Source organism: Meira miltonrushii, assembly GCF_003144205.1.
Source record: "Meira miltonrushii strain MCA 3882 unplaced genomic scaffold FA14scaffold_3, whole genome shotgun sequence".
NCBI classification, from domain to species: domain Eukaryota; kingdom Fungi; phylum Basidiomycota; class Exobasidiomycetes; order Exobasidiales; family Brachybasidiaceae; genus Meira; species Meira miltonrushii.
This window is the reverse complement of record NW_020289945.1, coordinates 1,982,351-2,003,854: the sequence shown is the minus strand read 5'-3', so window position 1 is coordinate 2,003,854 and position 21,504 is coordinate 1,982,351. Positions and strand designations below refer to the sequence as shown.

The window sequence follows — 21,504 nt, the reverse complement described above, 5'->3', positions numbered from 1 at the left end:
TCACACCTCCCACACAAGTCACACCTCCCACACAAGTCACACCTCCCACACAAGTCACACCTCCCACACAAGTCACACCTCCCACACAAATCACACCTTCTCCACCCACTGAAGAGACACCTCCCCTCCAGGGCTCCTTCTATCCTCTGACAGAACTTCTTGACCAAGGTTCAAGCGGCGCTACAGTACAATGATTCTCACCCTTTGTTCTGACCCCCTTTCACATCAATCAATGACTCTACCTGTCGTGATTTGCACAAAATTATGATACTCTAAGTGAAACTTTTCAGTTGAGTGTGATTCAGTCATTGAATTAAGAAAGAGAAACGTGATTACACTTATCATATCAAGAAGCCGCTTGTTGCTTAATGCCGAGGGCTTGCTCAATCATACAGAATTGATGGGCAGCTTGTAATGTGGCACCTTCGGTAGAAGTACCAGCAGCTGTATGACCCGTTCCCGAAGCAACATAGAGAAGAAGAGGATGTTTGTTGTTTGGATGTTCGTATTGCATTTGAGCAATCATTTTGTAACTATGAGCGGGCGAAACACGATCATCATCTTGACCGGCTGCAAGTAGCATTGCAGGGTATTGTTTTCCTTTGACAGTGTTTTGAAGCGGACTCCAAGCTCTAATTGCATCAAACTCGGCTGGTATGTTGGGATTGCCGAACTCACTCCATTGTGCTTGACCCAGGCGACTTCTTAAAGCGATTAAGAAATAGTCCGTCACCGCTCGGATACCAAAAACAACACCAATAAGACCTTGTCTTGCTTGATTTGTAACGGCCAAAGCTGCCATACCACCAGCTGATCCCCCTTCAACAATCAATTGACCAGGGCAAGACAATTTACGTCTCTCTAGATCCTCTAAAATTGCAATCCAATCATCATATGTTCTTTGCTTGTGAGTCGTGGTTGCATCTAAATGCCATTTACCGCCTTCATCACCTCCTCCCCTAAGAGCCGTCCATACAAAGCGTGAATTGTAGTCATTGAGGAAAGTGAAAAATGCGGGAAAGAAGAAAAGCGACTCCTTGTATCCGTATGCTCCATATCCGTGCACCCACGTAGGGCGACATTCTTTGCCTTTTCCTTTTTGTGTGACATAATAAGGTACTTTCGTTCCATCCTTGCTCGTAGCAAACAGTTGCTCAATCGAGAAATCACTTGCTTTGCTACCGCGAACGTTTTGAATTGTGACTGTTGAAGATTGAACTTGACCTGTAGTCTTGCTGTATTCCAATTCGAAGATCTTCGTTGGAGTGTTCCAGGCCGAATAGCTCACTACGGCTCTTTTACTCTCTGAGTAGACCCTAAGCAGCCCGAAACTTCCCGTTTCAGTTGGTAAGAGGTGCTGCAGTTGCTTACCTGTCTTGAGATCATAAAGGTACAATGTGTCTTTCCCAGATTCGATATAATTGATGATAAGCTTATCGTGAGCGTATGCAAATGCGTTCACCTGAGGGATCAATGCATCGTCTCTCTCTTTAACTACTTCTTGAAGCTGCAGGCGATCCTTGATGTCGGTCAAAGTGTTCGTTGAACGTGCTTTACTCCAATCCAAGTGCGCCTTCACAACCTTTCCATTCGTTGCATTGCCTTGATCGGTTTGGAAGTAGAACGTATTATCGACTGTTCCTATGTAGTAAACTTGGTAGTCATAATCGGGCGAGATGGAGATCCACTTCATGTTCTCTGAAACAGGCTGACCATCTAGCAGGCATGCATATGCAAACTGCTTGAATGACTGATCAATGAATCCAAGAAGGTGAAGCCAGCGGCCATCATAGCTCATGCCCATCTGTAAAAAGATCGGACGTGGCTTCACAACCGTAATATCTTTGTCTGTTGAAGTTCCCCATTTATGATACCGGAGCATAAAATTGGCATTTGCATCTCCGTTTGTTTGCGCCTGGACATAGAAAAAGCCTTTGCTGTCCGCAGTCCACTTTACATCTTGCTGATTAAACGGGATGTTAACCGGCAAGCTTCCTTCTCCGCCCTTCGGGAACGTCTTTGCGCTCACCAATGGTGTGTTGATTGAGCGGAAATACCACGTTGCAAAATCGCTATTGTCCCCTGATACGAGATAACAGAAAATCTTGCCATCCGGAGAAATGTTCACACCTTGAGCAACGATGTTTGCTGATCCATCAGCGGTTAATAAGGATTCATTGAGGAACGGCTTTCCTGGTGGATTGGCAAAATTTGTCTTTTTCCCTGCTTGGAATTCAGCGACCGAAGCTTTGTACCATGTTGGACGTTGTTCTCCGACACGTTTCAACGTGTAAAGATAGAATGGAGATGCAGAAGTTTCTGCAAACAAGCCCATTTCATCGTATTCATCGTAATCAGTAGCCTGTTGAATGGATTGCTGAATCTGTTTCAAGTTAGAACAACGCTTCATGTAAGACTCCGTCACTGAAGCTTGATTAGAGAGGAATTGCTGAATTGCCGTGTCATTAGCAGGGGGCTGCTCAAGCCAGACGTAGGGGTCATCATACGTCACATTGCCGTTTGCCTTGGCAGAACGAAAAGACCATTGCTTGTTTACTCGCTTGACTTTTGGATATACCAATCCACTTGAAGAAGGCTTCGATGGCGCATCAGCTGCTTGGGTGATTGAGCAAAAGCTTGCAACCGTCGTACAAGCCAAGAGGAGCAAGAAAAAGGTACGCATGAGGAACAAAGAGAATAGTTGTGCACAAGTGAGGGAAAGGATGAGGAAGTGTTTTTAGCATTTTGCCTTTGACCTATGCTATTTATATGATGCGTATCTTACAGGTCTTCGTACGCAGCTCATATAATGTATTAAGTGTCGTAAGACCTTCTTCGGAAAGCCTTTCATGAAAGTCCGCTCTACCAAATCCTGAACGCCACTCTAAGACTTACGGAGAGCCTTTGATTTGCTAATGCCAAGGATTAAAGTCTGTTCTTTGTTCGATTTACTGTGGCGTCCTTGTTGGTGGAATGAGCCGGACGGTAAATATGCTAAATTTGATTCTCCTAATCAGGAGAAGAACTTTCTTTCACTTGCAATCAGCGGCTCCATTTTTTTGAATCGCTTACCGCTCATTACGGTTCCGCGTTCATCTAAAGAAAGCATATTAGGATGATTTGATCTTACAAACGACGAGGGAGAGCAAACTTTTGAGATCACCATCCTCCAAAGTCTCTTCCACTTCAAGTGGCATGTTGACGCTGTGATGGTGGAATGAGGGATAGCAGCTTGCACGGCGCGATTCTGATTTCTAGCGGGGCACTGATGATGCAAGCAAAAGCGATTTTATGCAAATTAAATGAACACAACTGCTAGCGTATTTTTTCGCATTTCCTAAACACTAACCACCATCCTTCTTACGATACAGAATGTGATGAAGAATGATGGTGCTTGCTCAAGTAATGGTCGATCATTTGAAAACCAATCAGGTAAAGGATCAGCCATAAAAGATGAAACGGAAAAGTCTACCGCACAGGCAGCAAATGGCAATTTTAAGAACTACTACGCTATTCGAAGAGATGTTCAACAAACAGATCGGCACAAGGGTGATGGGGTTGGAGCTTCGGATAAACGAGTAGAGGCAATTACCCAGTGGATCAACGGTCATAGGATGTTGGAGGGAATCACATGTCGACACATTGAGAGATATTTGGATATCGGATGCAATACAGGCCAATGCACTTTTGGACTTGCCCAATATCTCAAAGATCAGCCGAAGCAAATCATCGCTGTTGACATTGATGAAGAATTGGTGAAGCAGGCCACCATCAATGCGGAGAGTTATGGCTATCAACAGAATTTGCAAAGTTCAGCCCGTCGAATACTGGGGAGTGGACGAGTAGGCTATTCCACTGATCAACCTCGTAAACGACTCCGACTCGAAGAACCCGCTGAAGTTTACATATCGACCATTCTCGCTTGTGATTGGACTTACATGACTGGCACCGATGAAGTGAAGACAAATTTGGATAAGCAAAACTATCAAGGCTATGACTTGATCACAGCATTGTCCGTCACCAAATGGGTTCAGCTAGCACATGCCGATGCTGGCATTCGCGTCTTTCTCGCTCGCATCTGCAGCTCGTTAAAGCCAGGTGGACTATTCATACTCGAACCACAACCTTTTAAGTCATATAAAGGCTTACACAAGATCACCAAACCTGAAAGCAGAGAACGCCAAAATATCGCACAAATGAAGATTTTTCCTGTTGACTTTCAATGGATTTTGACTGTCGAATTCGGTTTGATCGGTCCTTTCTTCATTCGATCTCGAGGTCAAGATGGATTCATACGTGACATACAAGCATACGTGCAGCCAGAAACGGTAGATCCAATATGCCTGCTACATCGAGACGAGACCCTCAGCAGCAGAAAAGAGGGGGGCCCTTCCCTCGATATCGTACCATGGGTGCAGCGTGATCGTCAACAGTGTGTATGATTATATGATAAGTCATTCATTCCATGAGTTTTGTAATGCAATAATGTACAGTAGAGTTACAATACGATTTCTTCAATCGCTTCTTTGTTTGTTCCCAGCTTCGGCAATCGCACGTAAACGTCCATTCCATGTCCATCTAAAGATCGCAAGTTCAGACTGCCTCCGAAGAAATCTGTATAGATTTTAGTCATTGGCAATCCCAAACCTGTTTCTTGTCGTGTAAGGGAACTTCGTGGGACTGATTCTTTCAAAGCTTCTCTGGCCAATGCGTGAATGCTATGCGGTAATTTTTCCATGGTTGCTTCTTTTTCTTCTTGTCCTCCTTCAGTGCTAGCTTCGTCCAATCGTTTTTGCGCATCATGCGTCGCAAGTTGTTCAGCAACCGTTCCTTTGAATCGTCCAACAGCCCGTAAAGCTTCCATCTTTGCTCGACTATCGATCCCTGTCTCCCTTTGAGCTTGTACAGCGGCACGTAAACCAGCAGCCAATCCTGACTTTTCACCTCCTGGACTTTCTACGTCTGGGCGTTGCGAAGTGGAGTGGCTCTCTTCAGAGCTATTTGTGGATGAAGAAGCATTCACTTCGGTATCTACTTGCGCTTTGTGTTGTGAGGTGATCGAAGCTTTCCTCACCTCTTCATCTTCGATCTCTAATCGTCTTCGTACATTGGAGAATGAAGTGATGGCGGCAAGCAAAGCATCAGACACAGCTAGACGGCCGGTAGATGCGCTTGGCACGCCTGAACCACTTGGTGCTCCATCTCTTGCATGCACATGCCTAGCATGACTCATCGCAATATCGATCGGATCTGCGAAACTGCCACTTCTTCTCGCCTGTTGATTGTCCAAAGCATCAGCAAAAGGCGGTGTACGGTCATTGGGTAAAGTGGAATCCATTGAAAAGTTCTCTTTAGGACGAGACTGTTCTGAAAGTGATTGGTAGCGAAGCTCGTTGGCTGAATTCCTCGAAAATTGTTCGCTTTGATTGGATCCTTCTTCTTCGACAAACTCCCTGCGTTTCTTATTTGCTGATGAACGCTGAGAATGCTTTCTTCGATGTTCGCGGCGGGCATGCGATCCGCTCAGCTTTGTCAAGAGGTCCGGTAAACCACCACCGCAATCCGATACACGAACGATCAAATCTTCGTCAGGTGGCCCTTCGACAATAGTCGCACGAATCGTGACAGGATCACGCGCTGAAAGAGGTTGACGCATGACTGCCGTCATGGAATTCTTGAGGAGCTCAAAAAAGATGTATTCGAGATGTTCTGGAATGTATGCGAATCGAGTATCAAGAGCGCCATCAATCACCACACTCGGTATTACAGCCGCGTCTCCCGTCCTAATTCCGGCTTGCACTTCATCCTGGAAGATTTTGGTCAGAAGACCTACAACCTTGCTGATCACGCTCGATACTTTCAAGTTTGTATAGATGATACCAATGTGATCACCATCTCCGCTATTGGCACTTGATTCATGCGACGATGCAGAATCGTTGAAGAAGTGGAAAGGGTCGTCCAGTGCTTCAGAGAGAGCAATGTGCTGTTCCGCCAAGACTCTCCGGGAAATTCGACTTCGAAGCATTCGTTCCATAAAGCCATCCAGCTGATCGGAAGGTAAATGATGTGAGGATTCCACAATACCAATTGTGAGAGAAGGAATGATTGTCAAATGATCATCCAATAATCGTTTCAATGTTGCACAAAATTCTTCGTTATCTTCCATCGTTCGAATATTAGGTACTTTTCGAAAAGTTTCAAATGCGGTCCAATACTTTTCATATACTTCTTCTAGATGCTTGTTAGTCATCACAACGAATGGCAATGCTTGTAGATCACGAATGCGATGTGCAATGCGCACAGCTAGCTCTTGACGAACATAATTGCCGCTCTTCAAGATCTTCTCGCGATCCCTGCCTAATGTACGTCCAAAGAAGACGAGTTGGCGTAATGTCATTCGAGTAGCGGGTCTTGCAGCATACTGTTCCAACACCTTATTGAGATAGAAATGGCGACCGAGATCCATTTGAACAGTCGAGGAAGAGTCTTTCCCAGTGGTAGTGGAAAGCCATCTTTGTCGTGATCTGAAGGTTGGAGGTATATTCTGAGAAAGCGCGAACGAGCTTTGCCTTCTAGGAATCAGCTGCAAAGTTGATCTGCAAGCACCAGATGAAGTGGTCAAAGCCAAACAACGTCCTGAGCGTATGGCATGGCTGCTAGACATACTGATACGTATATTTGCCTATCAATGATGGTGTTCAGATTTGTGTTTTTTGTTTTGCAAACAATTAAAGTTTTTAGCTTCCAAAGTTTTAACTGACTCCCACGCTCATAGGCATTGTGCCAGTCTTAAATCGCGTGGGGTGGAGGATTGTGCATTCATTTTTCTTGTTCAACACCACCGTCACTTTCCCGCATATCGGGAACCAATATCCATACTCAAACCAATGATGAGCAATTCGTAGATTAAAAAAAGGTGTAAAGATGCAATCTGCATCTGCAAGTCAAATAGGAAGCGGAAAAGGAGTAGAAGGAAGTCGATCGGGTTTGAGTGGGAAGAGGCAAAGAAGTGAAGAAACTTCTCCAACGAGCACAAAAAGCGGTGCTTCCGACTTGAGAAATTCTTCTTCACCTAGAAAACGAAGAAAGTCCAGTCGAAATGCAGACCAAGAAACATTACCTAAAGTAGAGGAGAACATAAATCAGATACCAGTGGGATTGCTGGATTTGCCAGTGGAACTGTTACAAAGCATTTATCTTTATGCAAAGAATCCCAATTTCCCTGCAACGAATAAACATTTGTTCTCAACTTTCAGTGGAAGTTCTGTATCGTTCAAGGCAAAATATTTGTTAGCAAGATGGCATGAAGCATACTGCTATGGATTCCAACCAACAGTAAAGCAAGGATCCTTGCGCAAATCCAATTCGACAGAAGTCAATCAACGGCCACCGCTACCGACTACACCTTCTTCCGACTTACTGGCGAATGGTCTACTTCCCGAATTAAGCTGGCCGAGTCGCTTCATACCAGTCCTGCCTACCAACGATTTTCCTTATCCAATGAGTAACGCTTTTCATAGAAGCGCAGATCATTTCATTTTGGATTATTGTCTAAGGTATCGTCTTTGCGATGTGACAGTCTTGCATGCAGTCGAAGAGATCATCTTGCATCAAAAGGAATTTGGAAATATCGCAATAGCCACCGGACTATGGCGGGATCATGACGGATATCTTCATCCGCATGAGCCTAGGCGGAATGTATCCCATGTTGCGGCCAGAAGCGATGCAAATGACGCCTCTTCAATCTATTCTGCCAGAGATGATGAAATGGAAGCTATGGATGTGCACAATGCTTTACCTGCTCATTTGAGGATCACAGAGATTCCAAAAAGACTCTTTCAGTCTCTCAAAGCAGGCAGTCTCTCTAAAGAGGTCAGTGATACGAATCCTCTGCCATTCAACTTTCGGGAATACGTCAGCGATCTTGATCCTGATTTGGCAAAGCATCTGAGTGCTTTCGGCGGCATAGATGGAAACGGACCATTTCCTTCCCACGCTTCCTTGCTTCTATTGTTATCAATCGCTGCTATGCACGTTCCCACAACGACTGCGTTGCCCTCTGCTTCGGCTCCATTCAACTCATTCGAAGGTCTCCCACTAGCCAAAGCTACGTTTGCAAGAAGTACTTTTATGGTGCAACTCTTATTGTCTTTAGGCGCAGAACCTTCACGTAAGGCAAGTTTGTCATTATATATCGCCATCCGAAGCGGTTGGTTGGACGGTTTGATTCAACTAGTCGAAAGGGATGAAGCAAAATTTATAGAATGGCAATCGGCTTTGGACGGAATACGAGATTGGTTCCGGAAAAGGGAGAACGATCAGCGAGGGCTGAAATGGAAAAGCAGTATATTCCATGCATTACCTCAACAGGTACCAACGGATGCAAGAGAAGGTCACAGAGAATCTTCTCAAGTATCTGCAAGCATCAGCACCGCTATGAACGGACAGCCTCACCGACTTCCAGCACCCGTCTCAAACGTGAATTCTGCACAGGAAGCTCCTTCAACACATCAGCAAGACGGCATCTTGTACGTCACTCCAACGTCTTCTTTCAAACGAAGGAGATTGCTAGATCGTGCCAATTTAGACAGCAAGATGCTAAAAGAGGCCGTAAAACACAACAATTGGTCAGTCGCAAATTGGCTAAGATCAAAAGGCATTGTGCCTGATCTGAGAACAATCAAACTGATCGAAATGAAACAATCATCCGGTCAAATTGGTGGTAATTTGACATGAACCCTACTCTAATCAGCACTTTTTAATGACACACACTGTACACTAGACATTGAGACAAATACACTGATTGATTGATTGATTTTATTATACAAATGTTTTGATTATTCCGCGAGTAAGATGATTACTGAGGTGGCCAATTTGGTGCACCCAGCAATCGCCAAACACCGACTTCGATATCTCCCTTCACACCTGAAGGTATCCTTCCTTTACTCGTGTCGGGTAAGATACCTTGTCCAGCTTTGACAATTGGACCAACATTGCTCCACGAGGTCACATTGAGCGATTCAGCATAATGTCGTAAAGCAGCACGAGTGTAACACATCGTTGCTGCTGGTGTGAGATAACGATGTCGTAAAGTACGTAAAGCATTATTGGCAATCTTTTGTGCTCCGTTGTACTTCAAAATTTTGATCGGAGGTACGGCTTTTCCATCATTCGTTACCTTCCTTTCGGGCTCAGACTCCGCCATTCCATCTGATACTCGCAATTCGTGGACAGCCTCTTCCAAACCTTCGAAGAATGGTCCAGGAAGTTGTACGTAATTTTGATTGGGAGAATCGGTAAAATTGTTCAAGGCGGGATGAAAGTGTTGTGTCCATTCGAGAGGATGAGCGATCGTGACGGAATGACAAGAGAGGAGGTATCGAGATCTACCACTATAGCTATTGCCTTCGACATGAATCAAGTACTTGTGCTGACAATGTTCCGGTAGAGTGACCAAAGGATACCAGTCGCTCTTTCCATCAGGATGAAAAGTAGTCTCGTGCACGTCAGCCCATCGTTCACGCTCTGGGTGCTTTTTAGTATCTGTACGCTCGATCAGATCCCTACGAACTGCGTAGACATTGGCAAATCCTCTCCAAAAAGCACGAGTATGCTTTCTGTACCATGGATATTGCACTTCCTGTGCGGTTGCTAGATCCAGGAATTCCTCGAAAGATGCAATTCCAGCTTCAGGCCATCCTACAAATCCAAAGTCGGGAATCAGCCATTTTCCTGTATGACGATGATCCTTGATGCTCTTTGTGACTGTCCAACTTGCTTGGTTCGGAAAAATATCCTTGTCGCCCGGGCTTAAGATAAGGTCAACTGTTGGCAAAGTATCGTCCTTTGCTACTCCACCACCTGGCCACGATTCGACGGCTTGTTGAACAAGATGGACCAGAGCTGAATTTCTCGTTTCTGTTCCTTCCTTGAACGCTCTTATGTACACTTTGCCGCGATTTATGATCAACCTTGCATGACCCCAATGAGGTGCTGCTCCTTTTTCGTTTTCATCAATCATCTCTTTTGATATTCCTCCACGTGTTTGCCAATAACGCATCAATTCGTCCAATTGCGGATAAAGTAGTGGGAATTCTTTTCTACATCTTGCGTCATTCATTGTCCTATCACGTCTATTCTGTTCCGATAAAGCGGGAAGCGATAACTTATCTTGAATGGCTTTAGGAACTGTTGCAAAGGTATTGTCTCCCGTTAGTTCGGTTGAGTCGATATCATAATCTGATTTGGTTGACTTATAGCTTGAACTCGGGAACACGGAAACGATGATCACGAATCCTAGGAATACGCAAATCCCAATCACTGCTGCCCTAGAAGAGTTGAATCGTCCTGTCCCTTTAGGCATGAACGAGCTTGATCTCATCATTTCCTTACCTGTCATCCAAGCAGCAGAGTATGTGGAAGGGGATAAAACCCTTCCTGAAAAAGTGCGTTTATGTCTTAAAGAGTGTGCTTCTACATCTCCATCTTCTTCTTCTTCTAATTCGAAATTGGAACTATGAAGCATAGATTGTGTTTCTGCATGCGTTGTGGCTGCATCGTGTGATCTTCGTTTATTTCTATCATCAAAGCTTGTCCTTGATGAGTTTGGATCGCCTAAATGCGAAGATGATCCTGACGAATTCGATACCATCACGTTTGATTGTTATGGTCAAACTGATGGAGTTATCTTCCCTGCACGGATAAACAAGTAGTTACCGAGCAAACAAGCAAACAATAGGCACACACACTCACACCAAACGGGCTCCTGAAATAGAAACTTTATCTTTCTTTTTGACAGTCAGAGTACGGGTTGACGTTTCATTAATGCAGGTTAAAATTGTACAGCCTATGTGCACAAATACACACACACGCCTAGTCAACAAAGGGCGCAATCACATCCTTAGCCTTGAATTCGCGCCCGCTCTTTACCGCCGGGTCAAAGTTAACGCCTCCTCAACCGAGTTGGCACATGACATAACGATCATTAGGATTGCAAGTATTGATAAAGTACAAAAAATACAGAATTGAGTTGTGATAAAGAGCCATATTATCGGAACACAAAAAAATATATTATAGAAAGCCATCAAAGTAGACAGAAAAGAACTCTTAAATATCGGGAGCGATGGGATATTTGGTATCTATAAGAAAACCAGGTGCTAATCCTGCTTTTTTAGCTTCATCTTGAGCTTCTGCTAGGGAAATTCGGCCATCAGCTGTCTCAAGCTCTGTTCCCGCTTTGCTTGCATTGAGAATCTGAAATTCGCTAAATTGATCTATCCCACCTTTGCTCTGTGATAGCATTGCTTCACGGGTACAATTAGGATCTTTTATGTTTGATGTTATGCAAGCGCTTTCCTCAATTGCACTTTCTCCTCCATTTGTTTGTCTTCTTCCGTGCTTGACTATATTTGCCACATTCAATCCATTCATCGTCATCCAATACGAAATCGCCTTGTGACATAGAATGCTCTTGTACGCTTTGCATGTATCCAGTTGATCTTGCCAATACATCACTCTTGCCATCGGAATAACTTGTTCAGGTAATTCCGACTTCCTATCGCTAATGAACTTACTCCATATTGATTCACTCTCTCCCTCTACATTCTCAATAGGTCGAATCGATCGAGGCGTTAAACCCATTTCTGCCCATTCTTCATAAAATGGTTCAATGCGTTTTTCAAATTCGTATCCAGGTTGTTGAATTGGGATTGTTACTGTTGTTTGTGAATCTCTCTTTTTGATCGGAAGTCCTGCCAATGCTTCATATGCGTCCAGTCCGTACTTTGGTGAACCTTTTCCATGATCAGATTGTGATTTTAGATGTGATTTTGGTTGTAAAAGACATAATAAAAATACCGTTGTAGCTGCAAATGCTAAGGAACAAATAAAGATAATCACAGCAAATTTGTTCGGCATATTCGTTTGTTTTTTTTGCCAAGAAAAGAAAGATTGCTTGAGTCCAGCTCGGGTTTCTTGTACTTTGTTTGTTTTATTCAAAGCCCACGATCAAGAATGGGAAAAAAATAAAAGGTCCCTCGGGAAAGGAAAAGATTCAACATGAAAGTATGAATGGGAAAAAGTGGAATCTCTATCATTCAACTTTATGTATTCAAAACACATTTTACAGAATAAAGGAAAGAGATGAAAGGCGTTCAATCTATACTTTGGCGTGATTTCGCAGGCTGAAGTGTATCGCATTGCGCCTTTGTTGCCTAGACCGTTCGTACAAGAATCTTGTTCATCCAACTAGTAAGATTATCCGGCTTTCGATCACAACCTTCCCCACTAGAGGCGTATTTAGGCGGAAGGGGCGAAAATGAATTTGATCTCACGTTTTTGTACGTCATCCACAGGAATGCGTACAATCGTGGCATTCAATCTTGCATCATACACGTTTTCCACTGCTTCATCTTTGCCTTCAACACCTTTCACAGCCACTTGTGCTTTTGACGCCTTTCGTGCATCATTGGCGTCATGCCAAAATTGCAAAGTGAGCGTGTTTCCAATATCGGTTTGCGTACGTTGAAGATCGTATTGGCTGTGCTTTAGTTCCAAAGTCAGAGTACGTTCGAGATCAGATAGACGATTGTGCTCAATATGAACATGTCGATAATCAGATTTGGCCCCGGAATGTTTATCCAGCTTGAATTGAGGTAAATCAGCCGGTGCTGATGCCAATGAAACACCATCGTCCAAATAAAGATCATGTTCAGCCTTGACGCCAATTGTGGAAGTAGGATACACGTGCAGCACAATCGGATTCGCTTTAAGTTGTCCAACAAACATTTCTTGATTTTGTGTAGGAACGATCGCCCCTTCACGAACGAAGATCGGTAACAGATAAGCAAGATGTTCTAAATCACCTTGCGCAAATCGGTCAATGCTGGAAACATATTCAAACACTGTGCCTCCCGAGCGGACTGATGATAATGCAGACCAATTAGGCTGCAACTGAGCAGTGGCAGGATCACTGCTCGTCTGTTTGAGGTGCAAATTGAAATCGTAGAATTTAGATCCAGACGGCAAGTATACCGTTCGAAGCATTTGGCTTGCGTTGCGTTCTTCTTCAGAATGCAAGACCGGCGCAACCAACACATCCTGTCCAACCATATATTGCAAAGCCAAATAAGACGAGTTCTCATCCAACAACGAGAGATCCCACGGATCAGTGGCCAACATTGAACGTGCAACTGGTTTTCCGCTCCATAAGCTGCCAAAAAAGTTGTCATATAGCAACTGCAGCAAGGTGTAACGCAGCGTGATGTAGTAACGACAGATGGGCAAAACAGCTTTGTACAACGCAGCTTGCTCAGGAACCTTGCTTGCATTCTCAAAATAGCCATACGGTTCTTGCCACAATTTATGACCCGGCTTACCGTTGTAGTGGTTGCGGAACCATGGCAAAAGTGCATGGGCAATCGTCCATCTGGCAAGCAGTTGAGGGTCACACCATTGACTGTTCCACGGGAACGCCTCAAATCCTCCAACATCTGCACCGGAGATCACGGTGCCACCAATTCCACAAGATAAGACTTGTTGGATGTTGATACGCAAAAAGTCAAAGCTTGAGGTATTGTCACCTGTCCACAAGCCTGCATATCTGTGTTGGCCTGTAAAGCTACCACGGCCAATGATAAAGTTCCTCAATCCTTTTCTAGGTGCAAGTTGACGAACACCCGCATGAGTTGCTTTGTGTAAATTGTACGAGTAAAGATTGTTAATTTTGATGGCGGGCACAAGAATACCTTGTTTGGCCCGTGAAGTTTCAGTATCGTCGCTCAATAGTAATCGAAACGGGAAAGATTTCATATCGCCTACTCCTGTTCGAATGCATGGCGTAGTCATATCTTGCCAAATCATTGATAATCCTGATTCAAAGAGGTATTCGTACTGTTTTCCCCACCATTCGCGTACCTCTTTACGCCCGAGGTCAGGATAGACACCGTTTGTTCCCAAATTCTTACCATATGACACTCCACCTCGGTACTCTGGAGCTTGTCCTGGCGGCATATGCATATTGGGGACATATTCACCTTGCTGGGTAATCTGGTTGCCACCTTCCCAATAGGTGTACACCGGTGGATTTTGCTTCTCGTTCCATCTATGCTCTTTGACAAAGATATTTTGACTAATTCCAGAGTCGAGAGTCTTATATTGTGCCCTTGCTTGACTTCCATCGTTCCAGTAGTCGCTTCCACTCTCGTCTTTTGTACTGATGACAGGGGTGATATTTGTAGAAGCTTTCACACCAAGGTGGGCTAATTGAGCAAACATGTCTTTTGCATTGACAAAATTGCCGCCAGGTCCATCATCGATCGTAAAAGTACGGTAGTGACGTTGCAAGTCCACGTCAATGTGAACGCCATCAATTGGAATATTATACTTGCGATAGGTCTTGATCGCATTCAGCACTTTCTCACGCGTATCGTATCCATAGCAACCTTGATGATAGCCAAAAACCCAACGAGGGAATAGCTTGCTTCGTCCAACGCAACTCGAGTGAGCTAAACATGCTTCTTGCAGATTGTTTGCACATGTGATGTGAACTTCCATATCGGCAAAACGGGAGCCAATGCGGGTAACTGATGGATTGGAACAGCCGAGATCCAAAAGGACTTGACTATAATCGTCAACAAAGATTCCCACTGCACTCTGATAGCCGGCAACACCGTTCAACTCTACACCAAATGGATCTGAATGGTACAAAGGCTCGGCAGGATTGGCAGCTTGTTCGCCATACACACTGCTGTATGCTAAGTTGTCATAATTGAAAATATTGAGCTGATGACTATCCTTGAGGAAGGTGAATCCTCCTTGTTCACCAAATCCGATCAACTTCCCTCTTTTGACCATGGACAGACAGCTTGCATAATTTCCTTCTGCATCAAGGCGAGAAAGAAGCGGTAAGCTACCATTTGCATTCCCAGCGGTGGTAGACCACACAAGCGCCCATTTTTTCAAAGGTTGTTTTTTGTCTGTAGGTTTTACTACTTCTTCAACATTTCTCCAAATCTCGATTCCAAACGCATCTCTTCGTACGATAACCTTCATATATTCTTGATCGCTTTTTTGAACGCTCCATTCGAATCTTTGACCATTTCCATCGCTCCCACTGCGTTGATCGATAGGGATTGCGCTCAATTTGTACATTTCATCTCTTTCGATCTGCTGGCGTAATTCTGCTAGTGTGTTCATCACAATCGATCGTGAAAGATGATCAGAATATTCTTCTTGATGTTTCTTGCCCGGTCCCCATCGAATGCGAACGGTATCATATCGAATTGCTTCGATGAGCAAAAGACCATCATCTGGCAAGATGACTTGCAAAGTGAGTGAATCTGACGGTGCAACACGAACATCCTTTACTGCACCTTGTGTGCTACTCTTAGCCGATGCCAGACCATCAAAAATTGGTGTGTCAGGAGCAGAATTATCCACTACATTCACAAATCCATTGAAAAAGTCTTCCACTTTCCAGAATTTGTAGATTGCGGTATCATCAATCGCAATTTTGGGTGCTACCATCTTATCTGGCAAAGCAACAAATTGACCATTTGGTAACATTGGTATATGACCGTTTGTCGTCATATTGAGCGATCCTTTGGGAGATCAAAAGAGAAGAAGATAGTGGGATTCACTTGTTGAAAGGCATAAAGCGTGGCCTTTATATGCTATTGCAAGCTCGGAACACCATCTTGGCTAGTACGCTGAACTCCGACACCATTCATGCGAGGCAGTGAGGACGGGGAAGGGATTGTATGCAATATGCCCGTATACATTTGTTACTTGGCAATATACATTAGTTCAATGAATGGGCTGAAAAGTGTTACTCTTTACCCCGCCACACAATGTTATTTTTGACATTTTAGCTGCACTTGCATTGAAATCATCCCGAGGCCAAGAGTTAGGGCGGCTTATTCCTCTCCGTTCTTCTCATTTGTGGCTTCTTTGTGTTTTTTTGTTGACAGTGCCTGATTAGCGGTGCGTTTATTTACACCACTCACATTACAGTTTCGGCCATTTTTACTGCCTAGTGCAACCGAGTCAGTAATTGGCCGTGCTTAAGATCGGTGCCGAGTACAAGCTTGAAATACGCTTTTACTGATTTTTTTTACATAAGCAGCCATGAAGACATGGTCCAACTTTTGGGATGTATCATATTGTCTATATGCTGTGATGGTACATAAGGATAGCAAGCATCATGCAATTTAAATCTTTGAGCATTCTATTTGGCATTATTGAGTCACTCGTTCTATTCATACACCTGTATTTGGAAGTTTTGCTTAACTCCGAGCATTGACAAATGTCCTAGTAGCGCAAACAATGCTTGCAGTGTAAAGACATACACGTGACACCGCAGCTTTTTCGCCCTTTGCACACTTTCGTAGTGGCGCAGCGCATACGGGTGAGAGAAATCTAGCTGCAAGCACTCAGCATTATTGGCACTGCTCTGATTCTGCGCGCGTTTTGGCTGGGAGGAAGCTTATACCCGTAGTGAATGTAAGCCTGTAAGCAGCATGGGCAGCGACACTCTAAACAGATTCCTGCTATAAAGATTTCTCATATTTGAATCTTGCCGCCACTTACCATCACCACAACAACCCACCCTTGAAGTCAATTTAGTCAAGATGGGTCGCCGTCCAGCTCGTTGCTACCGTTACTGCAAGAACAAGCCATACCCAAAATCACGATACAACCGGTAAGCATCAGATGAAGAAGTTTGAGAGAAGAGAGAGAGAGATGAGAGGGGAAGAGATAGAGAGAAGTTGAGAAGAGGTGGGAAGCATTGGGACGATAGGCCCCATGTGATGGGAAAATGTTCGTTCATTTGGATAATTCTGGCGTCTCCCTGGATTGTTTATAGCATCTCTCTGAAGTATGTTCTCATTCATCGAATCGCATTCTAACATTCTCACCTTCTCTCCCTCTACAGTGGTGTCCCAGACCCAAAGATTCGTATCTTCGATTTGGGACGTAAGAAGGCTTCCGTTGACGACTTCCCCTTCTGTGCTCACTTGGTCTGTGATGAACATCAACAAATCACATCCGAGGCATTAGAAGCCGCCCGTATTTGCGCAAACAAATACATCACAAAGACATCAGGAAAGGACTCCTTCCACGCCCGTGTCCGTGTTCACCCTTACCACGTCATTCGTATCAACAAGATGTTGTCCTGTGCCGGTGCAGATAGATTGCAAACCGGTATGCGTGGTGCTTTCGGAAAGCCATACGACCGTGTCGCCCGTGTTGATATTGGTCAAGTTTTGATCTCTATCCGTTCTCGTGAATCTAACCGTGCCGTCGTTTTGGAAGCTTTACGTCGTTCTCGTTACAAGTTCGCTGGACGTCAAAAGATCATTGTTTCCAAACGTTGGGGTTTCACCAACATGATGAAAGATGAATACGCCACCGCCAAGGCTGACAACCGTATCTTGAAAGATGGATGCTACTTGCAATACATCAACAACCACGGACCATTGGAAGACAACTTGAAGCTACAAGCCCGTATTGCTGCTCAAAAGTAAGCTGTCGTCTTAGATGTTTTGTCATGGCTTATCCATTCTTACGTGCATGAATATGTGCGTCATCCTGTACACTTTTTGCACATGAAATACAGTTGATTCTGTTTCTATCCGAGTGAAAGGCTTTTTTGGTGTTAAGGTGGTATAGTATGAAGTGTGTCTTGATAATATTTGTATTCTGAAGATTCCCGTCATGTCAATCTATGAATAAGAGTTTCGATCGGAAACCCCGGTTCTATGAGATTATATCCTTCTTGGAATCGCACCTCATCACACATTATTCGTCACACATTCATCTACATTCGTATTCCAGAAGATATATTTGATTCAAGGTACTACTCCGAGACATTAAGCTAGCAAACTACGAAGCCATCTATTAAGAAGCTTATTAATGCTCCGTTGGTTGTACATGCTTGAGTCCAGCGATTAGATCACCTTTGCATGTTGAACTTGTTTACTTGAAGCCCAACCAAGACTTGAGTGGCTCGAATCCAAGGGACAAGTTGTATGCACCTGCAGCAAAGATGACAGCATAAGTAGCAAGATGACCGACCAAACGACCTTGAGAAGCGGTGTTCTTTGCACGAATGCCAGAAACTTCAGCATGTGCAACACGGGCAAAAAAGAGAGTTGTAAAAGCACCATGAACCAAAGAAGTTGGAGCACCATTTAATTCGGCCAAAAAGATCAAAAAGAAAGCAAAAGGAGTTGATTCAGCAAAATTTCCATGAGCACGAATTGCGCGTTTCAAATGATCTTCATTTTCGGCATCATCTTGTCCTGCTTTATGATCTGCAACGCGAACTGATCCTGAACCACCATCGCCTAGCATAACGCCAGTCTTTACACGATAGTAAGACACATTGCTGGACAAGTAGGTGTAGTAACCGCTAAACAAAGCAGAGTGTGCCAAAGAGGCAGGGCTCAAAACGAAAAGAGGCACTGTGATAGCGGGCGGGAAGAAAGATGAAATGATTAGTCATGCGTTGTTTATCAGCACATACTGCTGCAGCACTTACTGTTTGTTTGTTTTGTATCAATATGAAGAACACAAAAAGATTGTATGATGATCAACAGGAGTAAGATGAATAATAAGAACCTCCCACCTCATCAATCCAACCAAACCATAGGTGTGTGCACGGGTGGGGCTTTGGTAAACGTTTTAGACTGACCGTGTACGCTAAAGACAAGAAATTGCGTCAGGATTGGGTGCACACACGCACAAGCACACGCACAGTGGAGGCCAGCCTAGCTTCTCTTCCCCTTTTTTGCAATTTGCTAAAGCGATAAAGCCGGCAAACGTGCTTGCTTGTTGAGTGTACACACAAAGATCGCGTGTATTCATTTCATTCGTAGGGTTGCTGGAACATTTGGCTGAGAGTGAAGCACGGACCTTAAGCAGTAGCAGCAGCTGATGGCGTGGAAGGTTATTGATGCAACTTATATCCGAACGCTGACAAGGGAGAAAGAAGTGTTGGTGATGAGAATGGCATTCAGGGCTGAGCTGAGTATGATAGTATGGCTTTGGTTTGCTTTGCTGATCACTCAAACCTTCTCTGCTCGATTGGCCAAACCAGGATCTACACATCCTTCTTTTCCATTGGACGCTTTTGCTTCTCCGGCATTTAAGGTGATTTATTTGGATAATGAGCCAATTGGCAATCAAACGGCAAAGAATATCTTACGGTCCAGTAAGCAATTCACATCAAACAAGGGAGATAATGTAGGATTAACGCAATACGCAACGCATGGAGAAAGTGCTGATCATGATGGTCAGAATCCAATCTACTATGACGGATTACCATTTCAAGCATATTTGCACAGATCTTCGCCAGACACACTTCATGTCTGCACTCTAGCAAAATCTACAAAACACAAACAACCTCTGCAGCTGGACGATGAAGAAATGCAGGAATATCGTTCAAACGTTCTCAGAAGTGCATTACGTCTATTAGCACCATTGCGGGAAAAGTGCATTTATCATCATCAAGATTGGTTTTCGTATAGTGTATGCTATGGTGATTCTATCAGACAATTCCACCCAATCCCTGGAACTGTAGGACCTGGCAAAGTTCCTACTATGGATGCCTCGCAAGATAGCTTTGTTTTAGGACGTTGGAGAGATGGAATTGAAAGCGTACGCGGAGAAGCAAGCGATAGCACGAGTGCTACGATCGGAGATTCTATCAATGAGAAACTTTTGGAGGAAAGCGGAATCGAGCAAGGATCAGAATTGATGGAATTGGTGCACTTTTCCTCCATAGAGGACGAGAGCGCACCTGTGCGTGCAAGATTACAAGAAGGCAGTCCGATCGAAGGCAAAGGTCGCTATATCTCTCAAAGCTGGACAGATGGAACGTTGTGCGACCTTAATCACGAACCACGAACGACTGAGGTGCAGTATCATTGTGCCAAAACACCACCAATCGATCGGATCTCATTAATCAAAGAAGTGACTACGTGTAATTATGTGATCGTGGTAGAAACACCTCGCCTTTGCTCAGAACCGGCTTTGGCCCAAACAGAAGATGAAGTTCGAGAAGTACATTGTCGGCCAATCCTCTCAGATGCAGAACTACATGAAAGATTCGTTCAAAATGCAAAAGAAGCACATGCTAGTCTCTTGGAAGGCGTCAAAGAGGAAGAGGGAGAGGACGAGCAAGACATTCCATCGGCTGAAGATGAGGAAACGACGCAAGCTGATGATGAAAAGGTTGCAAAGCGATCAGGCCCAAAAGAGCAGAACGCGGGAGCAGATATTGACGCAGCCGCTACATCTCTTCAAGAACAACTTGCCAAGATCATGGAAAAGATTTCAGCTATTAGCAAAGAAAAGCAGGGCGATGGACCGGTAGTGCAGGATATAGAATTGGTTGTTGGAATGGACGAGAATGGAGAAGTGATTGTTGACCCGCACCGTGAAGGGTTCGGAGCCTTGTCGGAGAAATTCCTCAAAGCCACCAAAGAAAAGGAAGAAAGTAGCGAAGAGGAAGATTCAAAACATCCAAAAGGTCCTGTCTCCGATCAATGGACAAAGATTCTGGAGAGAGTACGAGAGTTGCAGGGCAATGCAATCGGCTCAGATGGAGTCATGTACCAATTCAAGCCTGATGACGCCTTGAATGCGGATCAGGTCAATGATCAAGGCCATGCAGGCCATGCAGAAACAGGTACTGCAAATCAAGGCCAACAAGGTGCTAAACGACCGCATTCCCAGCCGCAACGAGGAAACATGATGGTACGTGAGCCAGAAACGTTTGCACAAAGAGTTGATCGGATCTACAAAGCTGAAGAAGAGAGAGCAAGACGTAAAGCCAAAGCCCAAAGCGAAGATGAATCAGCCGAACAAGAAGAGGCAAAACAGCCAAAGAGTCGGCATGATGAGCTGTAAAATTATCGTGATGTTACCTATACCTTTTTTATGCTAATGTCTCTTTCAATTGTATTCTATCCACATCCTATCTGTCATCATGAGTGAGATTGAAGGTAAAATTCAGAATGCTAGAAATACTCGTGTGCGTGTGATAATTGATCATATACGAATCCTGGAATACCTTCTATGTGCGGCCAATTGACATCCACAAAGTAGGATAAAGCCAGCGTAAACGAGTGCTGCAACGTATAGTGTAGATCCTACTGCTCCTCCATCTTTTGGGTCTTCTGTAGATCCCATCAATGCTTCCCAATTATGTGCTGAAGTGAAAGGAAGTGGCGCGATGATATCAGTATTGGCGGGTGTTGCCTTCTTTGAGGGAGATTGTGACACTCACTGAATCCATATCCCATCACGCTCAATATCAGTACACCCATCACCGAGATGACTGTACAGCAACTGGCTATTGATCAGAAAGAGGAAAAGGTGTGTCAGCTGACAAGCTATCTTTTCTCTCAAGTGACCCACTCACCCAATCCAGCTGGCACGATTGGTCTTGTAGCCATCTTGTGTCGATAAAGATCCTCTAGATGTGATCAAGGCTGTGAT

General features: G+C 44.3%; 11 protein-coding genes across 11 annotated transcripts in view; 5 read left to right on the top strand and 6 right to left on the bottom strand.

The window, feature by feature from the left end:
- FA14DRAFT_180619 (uncharacterized protein) overlaps positions 1–194 on the top strand; it is a gene marked incomplete at both ends in the record, with an annotated part of 2,569 nt that extends 2,375 nt beyond the window's left edge. The window contains one exon of the mRNA XM_025501020.1: positions 19–194. Within this exon, the coding sequence (XP_025354285.1) occupies positions 19–194 (176 nt within the window). The remainder of the gene's footprint in view (positions 1–18) is intronic.
- A 26-nt stretch (positions 195–220) lies between these two features.
- On the bottom strand, positions 221–2,848 carry FA14DRAFT_67523 (alpha/beta-hydrolase). Its single transcript, XM_025502683.1, has one exon. The coding sequence runs from the start codon at positions 2,681–2,683 to the stop codon at positions 347–349; it is 2,337 nt and encodes a 778-aa protein (XP_025354284.1). The 5' UTR covers positions 2,684–2,848; the 3' UTR covers positions 221–346.
- A 529-nt stretch (positions 2,849–3,377) lies between these two features.
- Positions 3,378–4,423, top strand: FA14DRAFT_156657 (uncharacterized protein; the record flags this gene model as incomplete). The annotated part of the gene is made up of 2 exons (XM_025497845.1): positions 3,378–4,278; positions 4,320–4,423. The coding sequence occupies 2 exons, from the start codon at positions 3,378–3,380 to the stop codon at positions 4,421–4,423; spliced, it is 1,005 nt and encodes a 334-aa protein (XP_025354283.1).
- Positions 4,424–4,498: 75 nt separating this feature from the next.
- Positions 4,499–6,466, bottom strand: FA14DRAFT_124828 (alpha-ketoacid dehydrogenase kinase; the record flags this gene model as incomplete). The annotated part of the gene is made up of 3 exons (XM_025496665.1): positions 4,499–4,700; positions 4,938–5,151; positions 5,479–6,466. 3 exons carry the CDS (start codon positions 6,464–6,466, stop codon positions 4,499–4,501), a joined length of 1,404 nt encoding a protein of 467 aa, XP_025354282.1.
- Positions 6,467–6,847: 381 nt separating this feature from the next.
- FA14DRAFT_67510 (uncharacterized protein) lies at positions 6,848–8,797 on the top strand. The gene has a single exon (XM_025502682.1). It carries the CDS (start codon positions 6,925–6,927, stop codon positions 8,734–8,736), a length of 1,812 nt encoding a protein of 603 aa, XP_025354281.1. The 5' UTR covers positions 6,848–6,924; the 3' UTR covers positions 8,737–8,797.
- FA14DRAFT_161573 (uncharacterized protein) lies at positions 8,788–10,699 on the bottom strand. Its single transcript, XM_025499175.1, has one exon. The coding sequence runs from the start codon at positions 10,649–10,651 to the stop codon at positions 8,858–8,860; it is 1,794 nt and encodes a 597-aa protein (XP_025354280.1). The 5' UTR covers positions 10,652–10,699; the 3' UTR covers positions 8,788–8,857.
- Positions 10,700–11,106: 407 nt separating this feature from the next.
- On the bottom strand, positions 11,107–15,946 carry FA14DRAFT_191082 (uncharacterized protein; the record flags this gene model as incomplete). Its single annotated transcript, XM_025501841.1, has 2 exons — positions 12,333–15,946; positions 11,107–11,873 (listed from the first exon to the last, which is right to left on the bottom strand). Exons 1-2 carry the CDS (start codon positions 15,586–15,588, stop codon positions 11,107–11,109), a joined length of 4,023 nt encoding a protein of 1,340 aa, XP_025354279.1. The 5' UTR covers positions 15,589–15,946.
- A 682-nt stretch (positions 15,947–16,628) lies between these two features.
- On the top strand, positions 16,629–17,606 carry FA14DRAFT_173709 (putative RPL10-60S large subunit ribosomal protein L10; the record flags this gene model as incomplete). Its single annotated transcript, XM_025500495.1, has 2 exons — positions 16,629–16,699; positions 16,934–17,606. The coding sequence occupies 2 exons, from the start codon at positions 16,629–16,631 to the stop codon at positions 17,523–17,525; spliced, it is 663 nt and encodes a 220-aa protein (XP_025354278.1). The 3' UTR covers positions 17,526–17,606.
- A 225-nt stretch (positions 17,607–17,831) lies between these two features.
- On the bottom strand, positions 17,832–18,819 carry FA14DRAFT_136490 (uncharacterized protein). Its single transcript, XM_025497020.1, has 2 exons — positions 18,542–18,819; positions 17,832–18,464 (listed from the first exon to the last, which is right to left on the bottom strand). Coding segments are annotated over exons 1-2 (489 nt in total). The 5' UTR covers positions 18,543–18,819; the 3' UTR covers positions 17,832–17,976.
- Positions 18,820–18,919: 100 nt separating this feature from the next.
- On the top strand, positions 18,920–21,326 carry FA14DRAFT_161570 (uncharacterized protein). The gene is made up of 2 exons (XM_025499174.1): positions 18,920–21,215; positions 21,293–21,326. The coding sequence occupies exon 1, from the start codon at positions 19,009–19,011 to the stop codon at positions 20,911–20,913; it is 1,905 nt and encodes a 634-aa protein (XP_025354276.1). The 5' UTR covers positions 18,920–19,008; the 3' UTR covers positions 20,914–21,215; positions 21,293–21,326.
- Positions 21,055–21,461, bottom strand: FA14DRAFT_165147 (uncharacterized protein; the record flags this gene model as incomplete). The annotated part of the gene is made up of 3 exons (XM_025499939.1): positions 21,055–21,215; positions 21,293–21,358; positions 21,428–21,461. The coding sequence occupies 3 exons, from the start codon at positions 21,459–21,461 to the stop codon at positions 21,055–21,057; spliced, it is 261 nt and encodes an 86-aa protein (XP_025354275.1).
- Positions 21,462–21,504: the final 43 nt, after the last annotated feature.

Bases quoted from the DNA above. Each gene is read 5' to 3' on its own strand.
- FA14DRAFT_67523 (XM_025502683.1), bottom strand. From the start codon at position 2,683: ATGCGTACCTTTTTCTTGCTCCTCTTGGCTTGTACGACGGTTGCAAGC.
- FA14DRAFT_67510 (XM_025502682.1), top strand. From the start codon at position 6,925: ATGCAATCTGCATCTGCAAGTCAAATAGGAAGCGGAAAAGGAGTAGAA.
- FA14DRAFT_161573 (XM_025499175.1), bottom strand. From the start codon at position 10,651: ATGGTATCGAATTCGTCAGGATCATCTTCGCATTTAGGCGATCCAAAC.
- FA14DRAFT_161570 (XM_025499174.1), top strand. From the start codon at position 19,009: ATGGCATTCAGGGCTGAGCTGAGTATGATAGTATGGCTTTGGTTTGCT.